The 16,987-nt window shown below is 48.1% G+C and overlaps 1 protein-coding gene across 1 annotated transcript in view; it reads left to right on the top strand.

The window, feature by feature from the left end:
• The window catches only part of Tbc1d22b (TBC1 domain family member 22B), a 39,152-nt gene extending 30,725 nt beyond the window's left edge, over nucleotides 1–8,427 (top strand). Inside the window, exons 9-13 of the mRNA XM_051187072.1 lie at nucleotides 1,227–1,333; nucleotides 2,158–2,233; nucleotides 4,717–4,844; nucleotides 5,072–5,167; nucleotides 7,928–8,427. Coding sequence (XP_051043029.1) covers nucleotides 1,227–1,333; nucleotides 2,158–2,233; nucleotides 4,717–4,844; nucleotides 5,072–5,167; nucleotides 7,928–8,056 — 536 coding nt within the window. The 3' untranslated portion in view covers nucleotides 8,057–8,427. The remainder of the gene's footprint in view (nucleotides 1–1,226; nucleotides 1,334–2,157; nucleotides 2,234–4,716; nucleotides 4,845–5,071; nucleotides 5,168–7,927) is intronic.
• Nucleotides 8,428–16,987: the final 8,560 nt, after the last annotated feature.

The following is a 16,987-nucleotide window of genomic DNA, read 5'->3' as shown; positions in this document are numbered from 1 at the left end:
GACCTCTACACACACATGCTGTGGCATGATACAAGCAAATGGGAATCCAGGAACTGTTGTGAAGCCTGTGGCTAAAGGTCTCTCCTCATTCTCATGAATGAAGGGAAGGGGTTCTGAATGTATTTAGTCAGTCAGCTGACTGTATCTTCCTGGTACAATGGACTGAATGCAGGGAACACTTTGTTTTTAAACATGCTGATAGGTCTGAGGAGAAAAGCTGTCTTTTGTGCCAAGCAGAGAGCTAGGCATGTCTACATGGCTTCGGAACAGCATGCAGCGGCCTGACTTGTGAGGCAGAGAGAGCCCAACTTACCATACACCTCTCTGTGGCAGGAACGACTAGTTAAAGAAGCCCCCAACAGGAGATACTTTTGGCTTTCTCTTTTGAGTTTCTTAGTCTCCTCTGCTTGAGCCTTGGAACAAACAGCTTCTCGTCCCTGCTACTAGCTGGAGTTTTCATGAGACATCCTCGGTAGATGTTTGGGCTAGAGGGATGACTTAGTGGTTAAGAGAGCTTCCTGCTCTTCCAAAGGACCTGAGTTCAGTTCCAGTATCCACAACTGCCTTGCTAGTAACTAAACCCAGGGATCTGGCGCCCTCTTCTGGCCTCTGCAGGTCCCTGCACATACATGGTACACTTTTAAGTTAGTACCTCTAAAAGAGGCTCAAGCTTAATGGACCCTTTCTTGTATCCTACTCCTGGTATCCTTTTGTATGCTATGGATATATGTATGGTCTTGCTGAGTCTCCAAGATGGTGATATAGAAATACAGTGTTTCTCAATGGCATTTGTCTACAAAACACTATGTGTGTCCTATATCAGTGACAAATACTAGCACGATGGAATTAAGTCCTAGAGGCTTCCACACATGTACTCAGCCTAATGCCAGCATTCAGGTAGTCCATCCCTATGTTGAACAGAGCTCTGATGAAGTTGTCCTATGGGCATGGTAGACAGCTCATTGACTGTCTGTAATCCAAGAGTTTTTCCAGACCATTCCTTGGGTTGAGCCGGGGATGGGCTTATTGAGCAAGAGTCCTGAGTGGTCATTTCTTGAAAATCTAAATGGTAAATGCCAAGGGAGAGCAAGGCATGCTGTGTTGGAGTAAGAAATGGCCCGGTCAGTGTTACGATGACATCCCTGGGAACTACGAGACACTCCATGAGCACAGTAGACTCTGTTTCTAGATAAGGCTGTGAGTTTTCTTCACCTTTTGTTTTTCAGAAGAGGATGTAGAGAACTTTGATGTGACCAACTTGTCTCAGGACATGCTGCGAAGCATTGAAGCTGACAGCTTCTGGTGCATGAGCAAGCTGCTGGACGGGATCCAGGTGAGCCGCCCGCAGCCAGGCCCAGGGCTCCTGTAGGTCTTTTTCTTCCTTATAGCCCTTCTGTGCCCACCAGGGCCACCCCTGCCAATGCTCCTCTGCCTCTTCTAGTAGCTTCGCTAGACAATGGTCTAGTGTCCCTCAGAGTCTGAGGAGACCACATGCTACACTAACTTTATCAGAGAGGGCCCTTGCTCTCTATTGTGTACCTAGACTGTGTGGGTCAACTGCCGTGCAGGGCTCCATCAGCCATTCACCACGTGCTACCATTTCATGAACCACTTTGTTTTCCAGACCCTGTCACTAGTCATTAGCACTGGTGAACTTCTAAAATAGGTGTTTGTTTTATTTTTAATTATGTGTCTGTGTGTGGGTATGTGTGCACATGAGTGCAGATGTTTGTGGCAGCCAGAGGTGTGGGGTCACTGGGAGTTACAGGTGGCTGCAAGGAACCACAGTGGGTCTTCCGGAAGAGGGTGTGCACTCTTGACCACTGAGCCATTGGTCCAGCCGATGGCATACTTTTAAATGTGCTTCGGGGATGGGAGATGGCTCAGTTAAGTGAAGCTGAGCCTGATCCCTGGGAGGTGCCCAGCCTGATCTGTGAGCTCCCGTCTCAGTGAGAACCTATCTCAGAACACAGATGAGGAGTGAAGCCTGAGATTACCCTGGCCTGTGTAACACACACACACACACACACACACACACACACACACACACACTCTCAGCAAATGACCACAGCACAGCAGCCTGTGTCTGCACAAGCTGCTGGTGTGATAGGCAGCTGGTCTGGACACTGCTTACCCCAGGCTCTGTGTCCTCTGCAGGATAATTACACCTTCGCACAGCCGGGGATCCAGAAGAAGGTCAAGGCACTGGAAGAGCTTGTCAGCCGCATCGATGGTAGGTTGAAAGGATTGACTTTTCTAGCCGTGGCCCAGTGTGGCCCTCCCTGGCTCCCTTCTGGACCTGTCCTTGCAGTGCCTTTTAGCAGTGTCTCAGGCTTGGCCGGAAGGCTGGGCTCTGCTCTGCTGTTGTCCCAAGGTCTTTCTACCTTGTTTCTATCACCAAGTTCTCAGTTTCCCCCAGCTCTGCCCTAGTCACCCCCTCCAGCCCTGGTCCTGGCCATTTACTTTCTACACCTTCAAACCATCCTCATGTGACTGGTTTTTCTAGAATGTATTCTAGCTGTGCCCTTTTTCTGTTTTGGAGCCACCAATGGTTTCCCATTACCTTTAGCATCAGGGTTTGGGCTGACCTTACCTGTTGTCATGCAGTGATGGTGACAGTATCCTAGGCTTGATGCTGGCTCCCCAAATCTGACTGACACCTCAGTGGGACCTAGAACCTCATTACAGGCATCCCCCATCCCAGGCAAATGTCTGGAAGGAGCAGGTGCTTAGAGGAGTGGCCAGGAAACCCTACTGATAGGGCTCAGTGGCCAGAGACAAAGACAGGGGTCATGTGGCCGGGGGTGGGGGGGTGGGGGATGGGGAGGTGGGGATCTTCCCTGCATGTCGACCTAGCAGGGGGACCTGTGACCTGAGATCCCTTAGAGCAGTGAGCTTGTTGCAGCTTTTGCTGCTGTTCCCTTTTTCTTTTTTCTTTTTGGTGTTTCGAGACAGGGTTTCTCTGTGTAGCCCTGGCTGTCCTGGAACTCACTCTGTAGACCAGGCTGGCCTTAAACACAGAGACACTGTCTCTGTCTCCCTGAGTGCTGAGATTAAAGGTGTGTGCCACCACTGCCCGGCTGTAGTGGCTTCTTACAGACTGCCAGTCGCTGCAAACCTCTTCCTGTCAGACCCGCCCCACCCTGTGGAGCCTCCCTTCCTTCACTGCATGGTTGAACATCTTCCTCACTCCTTTCCCGGGTCTTGTCGTGGAGACATTCTTGCTTTGTCTTGCTCCCTCTTATCTCCCCATGACCTAGGGTCTTTTTTTTTTTTTTTTTTTTTTTTTTTTTTGACCTAGGGTCTTGATGATCACCTTCATGTGTGTCTCACAGTAGTATTCTGTGCTAAATGGAATGCTTTCCTTTGAGTCTCACTGCTCTGCCCCAGCTGCTAGCCTCCATAGCAAGCCCATGCCTCCATGGCAAGGCCATTGCCTCCTTGGTGAGCCCATGTCTCCGTGGTGAGGCCCATCACTTTCCTGAGCATTGTATGGGGTGTGTACTGTCCTCTTTGGGGCACATAATGGCTTTCAGGGCCACCATAGGATTCTGGAGGGCAGAGTCAGTGGTTTCTGCCACTGTGTATCTTTTTTTTTTTTTTTTTTTTTCTGGCTCGGGTAAATAAAACCATGGGGCTTGAAAATAGTAGGTTTTAAAATGTGTCCACTGGGCCAGGAAGCTGGTTCATTTGATTAAACTTTCTGCCAAACTTGATAACCCAATCGTCATGGTAGGAGAAAACTGACTACAAATTGTCCTCTGACCCCCACAAGACCGCACACATACACACACACCTACACACACACCAGCTACACATTCATGCATCAACCACACACACACAACTACATATGCACTTACACACCAACCACACACATACCACTGCACACATGCACCACCCACACACATATACATACTAAACAGATGTGCACCATACCCTTGTTTCTTATGTACTTTCTCATTATAAAAACTTTAAGACTGCAACAGCAGCAGCAAAACTCCCCCAGCTGTGATGTCTTTATTCATTGAGTCATCTTGCTGGTCGCTCATTCTCCTATTCTATAAATGAGAACAAAGGGTTGGATGGTGGTGGTTTACACCTTTAATCCTAGCACTTGGGAGGCAGAGGCAGGAGGATCTCTGTGAGTTCAAGGCCAGCCTGGTCTACAGAGTGAGTTCCAGAACAGCTAGGGCTACACAGAGAAACCCTGTCTTGAAAAGCAAACAGTCTTCTGGTGAGTCTCCACCTTTGCTGGCCATCTGTCTGGGAAGCTAAAGGGAGATGGCCAATGTGGCCTCCAGGGTTCCTTTCCATTCTGGCCCTACCCTAAGGAGTAATTAGGCCCAGCAGTCAAGTTTACCTCATGTCTCTTGCTTTGTGGCCAGAGCAGCCCCAGGAAGGCAGAGGGCACCCAGGAATGGCCTGGTGAAATGGTGGTGTGCTGTGTGCTGATGTGAGCCCTACTGAGCTGATGGGGTCGGGTAGTCATACTGTGTGCTGATGGGAGCTGTACTGAGCTGATGGGGTCAGGTGGTCATACTGTGTGCTGATGTTAGCTGTACAGCTGTTGGGGTCAGGTGGTCATACTGTGTGCTGCTGTGAGCCATACTGAGATGATGGAGCCGAAGGGAATCTGCAGGGGGAGGGGCTGGTGAGAAACAGAACCTGCTCCTGTCCCTGAGGCCTGTTGGTGGCTCCTGACTTTGTCCCTTTCAGAGCAGGTACACAGTCACTTCAGGAGGTACGAGGTAGAGTACCTGCAGTTTGCCTTTCGGTGGATGAACAACCTGCTGATGCGGGAGCTTCCTCTGCGCTGCACCATCCGCCTGTGGGACACCTACCAGGTACACCAGGCCCTCCTCCGGCTGTCTCTGCCAAGTGTGGTGCCTTAAAAGTCTCTCCGTCCACCTTCGGTTCTGTGTCTGCTGTGGCCTCTGATCTTTCCATCTCTGTCACTTAACATTTGCTCTGTCAGGTAGCGGGCGCTGGGCTGGGTTTTCCACCTTCCCAGGAGGCACAGTGGGCCTCCTGCTGGGGCTTAGGGCCCTGTCTGACTTCTCTTCTTTCCCAGTCTGAGCCGGAAGGGTTCTCACACTTCCATCTCTACGTGTGTGCCGCCTTCTTGATCAAGTGGAGGAAGGAGATTCTGGATGAGGAAGACTTCCAGGTGAGTGGCCGGGGGAGGGAGGAATTAAGGGGCTGCTGCTGCTGCTTGTCTGGCAGTGGAAGGGAGGGGTGTCCAGGGGAGGCTGCCCTCCACTGGGGTCCGAGGTCTTCCCAGTGGGAAGGATGTTTGTCCTAAAAAGACTGCAGAGAGGCTGCCTAGACCTGAGAGTCACTGTTGAGACCCAGGGCATCCTGGGAAGTGAGGCAGGCAGAGGGCTATTCTCACTGAGGGAAGACAGGCAGCAATAGGAGCCTAGAGATGCTTAGGGAAAGGGGAGGCTGCAGTTTCAAATGAAGTAGTCAGAATGAGCTCACCAAGAAGGGGACATAAGTGGCCATGTTAGGGATCATCTGATGGGTTGGGTTTGCATTGACAGAGGGAGATGGGGCAGAATGGCTCCTCTGTGTAGTGGGGCAGATGTGTAGGGAGAGCAGGGCGTTGGTATTAAGAGTGTTGAATTTGCAATGTCAGATTGGGTGTGGTGGTACACTCTGTAATTCCAGCATTTGGGGAAGTATCGGTTCAAGCATATCTTTGGCTACGTAGCAAGTTTTAGATCAGCCTGGACTACAGGAGGTCCTGTTGCAAAAGAAGAGAAAGAAAGAGAAAAATAGCTTTAGATGTGCAAATGGAGATAACTAGTCAAATACATGATAAATGTTAAGTGTCCCAGTTCAGGGAGCTGGAGAGATGGCTCAGCGGTTAAGATGTCATAATTGTGCAATAGCAGGTGGGGCCTGGCTTGCCCAACCTGAGCCCTGGGAGTGCAAGGGGTCTGGGTTGGCAGTAGGAGATAAAGAAAGGCCTCTGGGTGCCTGCACCGGTCAGCAAAGGGGACTCTTAGTGGGAGGGGCTACGAAGAGCCTGTGAGAACCAAAATGCGTACTTCCACCTGGGCTAAGGGCACCTAACTTGTGACCAGCACCTCTGTCCCTTGGCTGGCTTATTCAGTTTCTCCATCTTTATCTGAAGAGTGTTTCCCACTTTTTTCAACGTGTTGCTAAACTGTGGTGGGGTGGGGTCAGGAACGGAGGTGGGGGGGGTGGGGGGGAAGACTGTAGTTCTCAGGACCGCCACCAGGTGGCAGAGTAGCTCCTTACAACTAACCTTTCTGCAAGGGAAGTAGAAGCAGTACTTGACCAGAGATAAAATTTATTCAGAAGTTTCTAGAAAGCTTCTTCTAAAGCTAGAGTTAGAAGTCGGAGGTAGCTCCCATCCCAGAAATGGTGCCTTTCTCCTGAGCACCACTTATGTTGGTTAGTTTTGTTTGCAGGTTACAAAAAAGCATGGACTCATTATGGAAATACTAGAAATTTCCACTAAGGGGTATGGAAGAGGGTCAGTGAGATGGCTCATTGGGTAAAGGTGCTTGCCGCCAAGCCTGACTGAGTTCACACTCTGGAATCTACACAGGAGAATGGAAGAACCTACCCTGAAGGTTGTCCTCTGACCTCTACTCTCTACACATAAGCTAACATCCACACAGTATAAACAAATCTAAAAGGGTCTTTTTATGTAGCCTTGGCTGCCCTGGAAGTCACTATAGAACATACTGTGTAGACCATGCTGGCTTGAAATTCACAGAGCTCTGCCTGCCAAGATTAAAGGCATGCACCACCACACTTGGTTTAATTTTTTATTTTTAATATTTATTATTTCATGTGTGTGAATGTTTGCTTGCATGTATGTCTGTGCACCACACGTGTGTGCCTGGTGCCTGTTGGAGGGCAGAAGAGGGAGTTGGATCCCTGGAACTGGATTACATGGTCTTAAGCCACCACATGGGTACTAGGAATGAAACCCAGCTCTGCTGGGAGGGCAGCAAGTGCCTCTGAGCCTTCTGCCCAGCTCACCTGTGTCTTACGGCAGGGCCTTTCACTGAGAAATGGGGTTGCTTGCCACTTGGGCTCATGTGGTTGGCCCCAAGCCCCAGGGATTGTCTTGTTTCTTCTGCTTCTGCCTATAGTGCTGGGAGCACAGACATAGCCACCGTAGCCAGCTTTTCCCAGTGCACTCACACATGAAATACAAGTAAACAAGACAACTTAAAGTAAATAACATAAAAGAAAATCTGGGCTGTTCTTCCAGAGGACCCAGGTTCAATTCTCAGCACCCACATGGCAGCTCACAGTTGTCTGTAACTCCAGTTCCAGGGCATCTGACACCCTCACACAGGCACACATGCAGGCAAAACACCAATAAACAAAAATTTAAAAATCAGAAAAGTAAAATCTGGTGCCAGGCGATATGGTACACACCTTTAATCCCAGCAGTGGGGAGGCAGAGGCAGGCAGATCTCTGGGTTCGAGTCCAGCCTGGTCTACAGAGGACAGCCAAGACTACACAGAGAAACCCTGTCTCAAAAAACTAAAAGTAAAATAAAATAAATAAAATCTGGGGAGGGGGACCCCCTAAGTACAATTAAGAAACAGGTATATGGAAAAGGACTAAAGGGATAAGGCGTGAGAAGTTGGAAGCAGTGGGGTTGGTTGGTTGGTTGGTTGGTTGGTTTTTCAAGACAGGGTTTCTCTGTGTTGCCTCCGCTGTCCTTGAACTGGAGGTGAGTGTTTATTGTCTTTATTGTGGTCATTCTCTGCTCATAGTGTGTTAGTGTGTGTGTGTTAGTGTGTCAGAGACTCTGGGGGGCCCCATGACGCTTAGGAGGCAGGAAGCTGGACCTTGGGGGGGGGTCACCTGGCCTGGGAGGCCCCATCCCAGGTCTTGTAACAGAGGGTCCTCTGGGCCTCCCTTGCCGTGCAGGGCCTCCTCATGCTGCTGCAGAACCTGCCAACCATCCACTGGGGCAATGAGGAGATCGGGCTGCTGCTGGCCGAGGCCTATAGACTCAAGTACATGTTTGCAGACGCCCCCAACCACTACCGTCGATAGGTGCTGTCTCCCCTGGGGACCAGACTGCCTCATCTCTGATGGCTCTCATCACTGTGGCCACTGTGCAAGCCATGGACCCCAGCCAGGAACCACTCCTGCTGTACAAAGCTCACCCCACCGCCGCCACCCAGGTCTTAACTTCACAGCATCCGCCACGCTGTGTCTCTGATGTGTGTCTGGGACCACTGTCAGTATTCTGTGCCGTGTGGATGGGCCCGACTCTGGGAGAGGCAGAGAAGGAGGTGACGCCGGACAAAAGAAGGGGAGCTCCAGGTCCGTCCCCACGTTGTCCCTACATGCACCTGCTGGTTCTGCCCAGGACCCATCTGCTGTTGGTTTTCTTTTACTTTCTTCTTTTAAAACAGGGAACACACACACACACACACACACACACACACACACACACACACACACATTTTTCATGCCCAAGGCATAGGATATTAAGTTCTCATGCTGTTGCTTTTGTGACTCATTTGATCTGGTCACAGGTCAGAGACACTCTATGTTTTCAGAAGACCCTGGCCCTACCCTTCTCTCTTCCCCTCCTCCTCCTGCCCCCCTGAGCCAGTGACACAGTGAGTGAGCCCTTCCTTCTCAGGTGAAGGAGACACAATGTTCATAACCCTGAGGAGAGGCCTACACTCAAGGGCTAGGAATTGCCTTTTCCCTTTCCTCATCTATGGCGTGCGTGCGTGCGTGCGTGCGTGCATGCGTGCGTGCGTGTGTCTGTGTCTGCATTTTGTCACTTACCTGAATTTGTGTCTAGAATAACCCATCAGAACCAGTTGGGAAGGACCCTAGGGACCAAGCAGCTGATGGTCCCTTGAAAGGGACCAGGGCAGGGGAGGGAGGAAGAGGGCGATTTTGTTGTATTGATTTTTTTCCCTTTTTTTAACCACCTCTTCAAACTCTTTTTCCAGGGTGAACCACTCCAAGATATTATGTATAAATTGTGTTATTATGTATATGGTAAAGGTGTACAAATCTATGTCCTCTTTGTAGCAGATATGATTTTATATTTATAGTGTGCATTGACATGTGAAAACAATCTAGGTCATTAGCACAGATGAACTTGATGGGTGGGTGGCTTAAGGGGAGGAGCCTGGGGCCTGGGAGCCATCTGAAGGGTGTGGCCCTCAGACAGTATCTCTGCCTGCCTCCTGCCTGCCTTTTCCCTTCCTTCCAGCCCCTCCTTTGGCCTCTGTGAACACCTGTCTATCCTTCCTCTCGTCCATGGCGGAATTTCCCTCTGCCCACCTCCCTCGGGTTTTGTGTCCCTAGCCTGTCTTCACTTGTGTAAGTCAGCACCATGGTCAGGACAGAAGCTGGCTGACACATCAGTGCCAAGAGAAGGGATCCCTGTGTGTCCCCAAGATGGGGCCATCCTCCCAGAGAGTGTCATTGTGTCCCTATCACCATCACACTCCCACAGCTCACGAGCTGTCTGACCCATGCTTGAGTTTTGGTGTTTGGTAGAGGTGAAAGGGAAGATGGAGGCCAGTAGCCATTTGTCCACTTGGGAAGGCAGGCGGCGACAACCCTAAGTTCACTTGCCTGTGTCGCTCCACCACAGGCCACACCTCACCCCTGTGAGTTAGGTCTCTCATCCAAGCTGTTTCTCAGGCATTCTTCCCCGTTCCCTGCCCACCCCTGGTGTGCCTCAGTAGTCTCCACAGATGGGAGGACCCGTGGGCCTCCCTCAAACAGATTAACTAAAGAAAGACACTTGTGTCCCCAAGTGGTGGTTTTATTTTTTTAGTTTTATGTTTGTATGGAAAATTGTGGATAAAGTGAATGGATTGTAAATAAATGGTGTATTTCCTCCTCCATCATGAGCGTTTGTCTCATGAGTTCATGTAACTATAATGAAGTATCTTTTTTCCTGGGTTTTTCTTGCTGGTACTTGTATGTACACACACGTGCATGCACACTCACATAAGCACACATGCATGTGTGTGCACACACTCACTCATGTACATGCACACATATACACACACACATACACAATCTAAAGAAATGGTCAGCCTTATATAGGATAAGCAGCATTCCCAGGGTACAGCAGCAAAGGCTGAGCTCCTGTTCTGGGAAAGAGAATGCAAAGTGAGAAACCTGTTTCCTCAGCTGGGGTCTGGCAGAGCTCCTGATTTCACATGGCCACATGCCGGCACTGTGACAAAGCCGTTATATGGATCATTGCTCTTGTCCAAAGGAGCATATGTCGAAAGGAGATGAGAGAATGAACTAGGACCTTCTGCTGGAGGAAAGGCTCACAAGAGGCAGGGTAAGTCTGCAGCCTGCCCACCAGGACTCACTCCATCCCAGAAGCTAACCAGGGTCAGACCTGGCTAGTAATGGGTAGAAGAGGAGGTTAATACCTTCATCACTTGTTTTGGTTGAGACAGGGTCTTTTGTAATCCAGCCTTGCCTCAAACCCACTAAATAGCTGAGGATGGCTTTGAACTCCTGATCTCACCCAGAGCCAAGGACAGTAGCAGCACGGTCAGGATGCATGCAGGCTTCCTCCTGCCTTGCCTGGTGAGTGTCTCTAAGACACAGTAGAGATTGAGGTGTGTGTGGGACTGACACTGCCCCTCATTGACAGCTGGTGGCCAGTCTTCGTTTGGACTTGTTAGTAATTGGCCATTGCTTCACTCTTAAATTTCTGTTCCTTTTTACTTGTGTGCGCCACATGTATAAGTGCTCTCCAAGGCCAAAGAAAGGGCATTAGGTCCCCTGGAGCTGAGATAAAGGCCCTTCTGAGCCGTCCGGTATTGGTGCTAAGAAATGAGCTTGGGTCCAATGGAAGAGCAATGTGTACTTTTTATTTGGGGGGCAGTGGGAGGCTTTTTGAGACAGGATTTTCTGGAACTCTAGACCAGGCTGGCCTTGAATTCACAGAGACCTGTCTGTGCCTCTGTAGTGCTGGGATTAAAGGTGTACACCATTACTTATAGCCATACTTCTTTTTCTCTCTTTTTCCCTCCCTCCTTCCTTCCCCTGACTGTTTTCTCTTTTCCTTCTTTCCTCCTCTCTATACCCCCCCCCCCACTCCATACGCCTCAGTACTGGGGATCAAACCTAAGGATTTTCACATGTTGCATGAACACCCCTACCAGGGAGCTACACCCCGCAGTGATTTCTGTATTCCCCAAATGCCAACTTGGGGTGATCTAGCCCAGTTTATAAATCATCCCAAGCATATACTTGACATTGACAACACTGTATCACTTACAAAATAAACAGCCAGAAACTCACACCAACAGAGAGGGACACAAGGCAGTACTCCTGATGTTGGGTTCCCACTGCACCCCCATCTCTTGCTTCCTTAATAAAATCAGATATGCAATAAATACTGATCTTGAAGCCGATCCCCAGCAAGCTTATGGATGTGTCAGCCAGGCTCCAGATGGGAAAGGCATGGGGTCATCTACTGAACTATTTCTGAGCACTTCCAAAATACCCTCCTTGATTACTGATCACAGATACCTCCAGAATGTGAGATAATGATGACTCATTATAAGTGTTCACAAAATAAGCTTGATTAGAGGAGTCAGAGATGTCATACAGCCCTGTTTACACAAAGCAGTGGTTAGCACACAAGTTGTCAGAAGCAGATCCCCCCCCCCTGGTTTCCTAAGACATTTTCCTCTCAAAGTTCAGTTGGTAGAGTGCCCATCTGCCATGCACAAAGCCCTGGTTGTTAAGCCATATAAACCAGAGGTGGTGGTGCACATCTGTAATCCTAACACTCAGGATGCTGGAGGGTTGAAGTTCAAGGCTATCCTCAGCTACATGTGGAGATTGAAATTCAAGGCTATCCTCAGCTATATCATGGAAATTGAAGTTCAAGGCTATCCTCAGCTATATCATATGGAGATTGAAGTTCAAGGCTATCCTCGGCTACATGTGGAGGTTGAAGGCAAGTTTGAGTTACAGGAGACTCTGATCTCAGTGTCAAGGTAAATAAGTAAAAACAGTTCCCTCTGGGTTGGAGGGAGAAGTGTGGGTAGAATGAAATAAAAAAATGGAAACAACAGTTCCCTCTTGAAGCCGCAGGCACCCTTTCCTGATTCCTTCATCTGAGGAGCATTGCTCCTCACTTCATAGTAAGAGCACTGGAGACTGAGGGCAGACAGCAGAGCAGTGTAGTTGGTGACTTTGCTATATAGGTGTCCCTATATAGAATGGCAGGTGCACTGGTGAGTGCTGAGCCCGCCCTTCCTCATAACTGAGGAACCAAGAGGGACAATCTTTTGTGTCAGATATCTAGGTTCTAACTTTACTTTTGTCACTTAGAGTTGCCTATTTCTCAGTAGTGGGTGCATCTCAGTTTCGCCGCCTGCTCATTTTTAAGCTTGTCGGAAATGTGACCTTCTGGGTGAGTTTGGTCGTTAGTAGTTTTCTACTCCATGCTTCCAGTTTGGGTGGAGTAGAGGGAGGGTCTGGCTTAGTAGAGTTTAGACAGAGGAATAGCTAGATTAGCAGGCATTCACGGGGGTCTGGTGTTTTCTATTCAGTTGTAGCTGGCTGGGGACACCTTTGAAAGGAAGCATCTGATTGTATTTCTTACATCTCAGCTTGAATCTTTCATTTGGGGGTGGGGTGCAGAAGAGCAGAAGAATAATAAAGGAGTTAGATAAAAGGTAGAACCCCCTAGAATGTAAGGGCCTCAGTCCTACATGGCTGGGCGTAGGCTGGTTCATCCTGGAGGTGGGAGGATAGGTAAATGCAGGCTTGCCTTGTAAAGCCAGCCTGTGCCAGATCAGAGAACAGGGAGGACATCAGGACACACTGCATGGAGACTCCTTCCTGCCCAGCTCAGTTTCTCAAGACTGAAAACACCTCCCGGGGCCCCATGCAGGGAACCCACAATTCACACCATTAGTGGAGAAGCAGCCCAGTGTGGATCCACTTTGGCTCACAAAGGGAACTGTTTGCCTTAGATTTTTCAAAGACATGTCTTGCTTGGACATGGCTTGTGGATAAAAGTCTAAAGCTGAAGGAATCTCATCTTTATAACTTCCAACTTAAAGAGAGGGAAACACCTTATTTTTATATTTCTCTTGATAACAGAGGATAGAAATAGCATAGACAAGGGTTTGGGGCGTGGCTTCATGGCCAAGACCTGGCTAGAATGCACAAGACTCAGCAGCAACAACAATAATAATATAGAATAAATAATAAGTAAAAGTAAAGATACAGCGTAGGGAATAGGAGATGGCCACTTCAGAAGCTGAGACTCTGGGCTCCCTCGATAGTGGTCAACAATGATCAGGTACTTACTGAGGACCAGTAACATCTGACAAGCATTTATCTTCCAAACAGCTCCTTAGGTGAGTGCTCTTGTTAGCATCAATCTCATCTCACATTAGGGAAACTGAAGCTTGGGACAGTCAAATAGTTTCCCCATCTCCTATAGTAAATGGCAGGGCTAGGATTTGAACCCATGCACTCCATGTACCTCAGTATGCTGCAGTAGCCTTCAGTTTACTCTCAAGTCAGGAGATGGTCATACAGAAGCCACCTCATAAACATAAACCAAAAAACTTCAGCCACTTGGAGAGATGACTCATCTGTCGGAGAGCTCTGGCTGCTCTCCCAGGGGCCCTGAGTTCTTTCCCAGCAACTGCATGGAGGCTCATAGCCATCTAATGAGATCTGGTGCCCTCTTCTAGAGTGCAGGCAGACATGCAGCCAGAACACTGTATATATAATAAATAAATAAAAACCTTAAAAACCAAAAAACAAACAAACAAACAAAAAGCAAACAAACCAGAGAAACCTTGTCTCAAAAACAAAAAAACACAAAACCAGCAGGAATGTGGGTTCCCTTGGGGCTGTTTCTGTTCTGGATACTGAGGAGTCCACCTAGCTCTACAAAGGACACAAGCAGGAAGTAGTTGGGGTTTCGGAAATGGCTTAAGGAAAGGTTGTCTGAAAGGGAAAGTATCAGCTCAGCCAAGATCTCAGCACACAGGAGAGATTTATTTGTTCCAGAGGGACAGAGGGCAGGTAATAAGAGTCAAAGACAAGAGATAAAGGAAGAGGGAGAAGGGAAAGGAACAAGGGAGAGGGGGCAGGGGTATTTGTTCTGGAGGGGACAAAGGACTGACTCTGGATAGAGAGGAGACAGATGTGGCCCATAGGAAAATGTCAGTTTATGAAGGTAAAGGGGAAAACCATGTGTTAGGATGAAATGTTTAATTTTAATTGGACATGTTAATTAGGTGAGCCAAAGGGGGCTTTTGATTGCTAGATTCCAGTACTCTGATAGCTCGACCTTGGCAGTCAGTCTCAGGAGGAGGAGGTGGCCAAGTAAGGGAATGGACCTGGGTGGCTAGCTTCAGGAATGTGATCTAATGGGTTTTAGCAAGGCAGAGGGAGAGAAGGGAGAAGGGTAAGGTCTGCCAGAGCCACATGCTCATTGGCTTCCTTCTAACCTTTTTGTTTTATCATAGGGTCATTGAGTGCTGGGTAAGTGGGTGTCATTCTCTGGCTGCTTCCTGCTGACATTGGAGCATTGCTGTTAGGGGACCCAAGGAAGCTGAGTTGTTGGTTAAGGCCTGGAAGGGCATGCTGTGTCAGTCGATGTCCAGGTTCTGCAGGACCATCTGTGGCTAGGGAAGTGTAGTCTGTGAGGCTGCACCAGGAAGTAGATTCTGAGAAGACAGCTGAACCTGGCACTGGAGTTGGTGGAGAAGTCTGTAATTGATTTGAAATCTGTTGGGACGATGTGAAGTTAAGCAGTTTAGAAAAAAAATATTTTATCTTGGATGTACATTTGAAACTGTTAGGCTCATGGTTGAGAAGAGAATCCCAAGACCAGGGAAACAGAAATGGGTGAGAGATCGCACCCATAGGAGTGGGCAGGAAAATGTAGTCTGGTGGTTGGCAGGATACTTATCTGGAGTCTGTCTGAGAGTTCTTGAGGGGTGCCAGGAACATTTAGATTGTCCATATCAGATTAACTGGTGAACAACCAGTTATATATATATAAAAGCATTACCTAGTTATGTTGGGGAGAATATAGTTTAAGAGGCTTCTGTTACATCTGAATAGCCTTTCCGGGGTGTTTAGGTGGGTTCTAAAATTGAGGTATTTTAGGAACATAGATGATTGGGGATGTTCTTGGCAAACAGTGAGAGGGATGGTCCATTTCAGGGTTTGGAATGGTTGAGAGAACTCAGCTTTGGCTCCCAAATGGGGACTTGGATGGATAAAGGGGCAAGCAGTCAGTAGGGGAGGTGTGGCATGGGCAACTTGGGCATTTGTGGGCTAACAGAGGCCTTTGAAGAGAGGCACAAAGGAAGGTAGTGGGAGGCCCTGAAATGTGTGTGTGTAGATGGCTTTTGGTTTAGTTAAGGATTGTAAACACAAAGGCAAATAAATCTTTGTGCTGAGAACTTGGTCTTGGGTCCTGAATGGATACTTTTATTTATTTATTTATTTATTTATTTATTTTACATTCCTATTCCAGTTCTCCCTCCCTTTTCTCCTCCCTGAGCTGATACTTTTTGTTTCATTGTCCACCAACCAGTTGTCCTGCCACAAACAAATAAAGCTGGCCTTCCCCTCGGTGTGTTCTGCATAGGTTGAAGAATTGAAAATAAAACTGTGCTTATATTGAACACTTTTTTCTAGTCATTATTCCCTTAACTATGTAGTTAGAACAACTACTTATATAGCATATAGGTTGTAGTAGAGTGATGGCTGAGAGCAGCAATTCTCAACCCCTTTACAGGGTCGCCTAGGACCATTGGAAAATACAGATATTAACATTAAGATAACAGTAGCAAAATTACAGTTATGAAGTAGCAATGAAAATAACTTTATGCTTGGGGTCATCACAACATGAGAGTCACAGCATGAGGAAGGTTGAGAACTGCAGGTTTAGAGTGTATGACAGGGTTGGCTAGGTGTCTTGAGTAAATGTGCTTTCACCGAAGCTGATGGCCTGAGCTTATTCCTAGGAACACACTTGCTGAAAAGAGAGAGCTGACTCCCGAAAGTCATCCTCTGGCGTCTATGTGTCCCTACACCCAAAGAAGTAATAAATACATGTAATTAGTGGATAGGAGAGAATATGCATAGGTATAGTATATGTAAATAATTTATTCATTAATCACTTTGCATGTGTTTATCTAGCATGTCTATATTGGGTGGGACATGAGTGGGTCAGCCAGAGGACAGTTTGCAGGAATTCTCTCATGTTGGTCCTGGGGGTCAAGCTGAAATCATCAGATTGGACAGCAAGCATCTTCACCTGCTGAGCCATCTGGTAGGACATAGTTCATTGATTTCTTTTCTTTTTTATTTTTTTGAGAAATAAAATCCCAAATGCTGGGATTATAGCCACCATTCCTGGCTATGCTGTTTAATTAATTAGTTCATTAATCAAGGGTTTTGTGTGTGTGTGTGTGTGTGTGTGTGTGTGTGTGTGTCAATCAGAGGATGACTCAGCTGTCACCTGCCCACCTTGAGAGCTTTTGTTGTTGTTCATCTTGAGCTTCCTTCTCCATCTCCCATCTTGTCACAGGAACAAGGCTTTCACACGGTTTCTAGGGATTTGAACTCGGGTCCTCACACTTTTGTGGCAAACGCCTGACCCACTGAGCTGGATTCTCCAGCCCCAGTTCTGCAGTTTTGCATAGGAACCCTCTGCACCCGCACATGGAGCTTGGTGTCCATCTATGGGGCATCCTGAGCCAGCCTTCAGATACCAAGGTCACAAATGACTGGTTCACAACCCCTGCTCCTGAAGGCCATGGGACATACACTGTCATTAATAGCTTCAATTAGTATTCTAGCATTCCAGCAAGGGATCGGGATATTGTTGGAAAAGGCCAGAGTTGAAAATCAATGCTTTAGCTGGGCGATGGTGGTGTGCCCCTTTAATGTCAGCAATCAGGAGGCAGAGGCACATAGATCTTT

This window comes from Phodopus roborovskii, unplaced genomic scaffold (assembly GCF_943737965.1).
Source record: "Phodopus roborovskii unplaced genomic scaffold, PHOROB, whole genome shotgun sequence".
NCBI classification, from domain to species: Eukaryota; Metazoa; Chordata; class Mammalia; order Rodentia; family Cricetidae; genus Phodopus; species Phodopus roborovskii.
The sequence above is the reverse complement of the archived record's forward strand: the minus strand, read 5'-3'. Positions and strand labels throughout refer to the sequence as shown.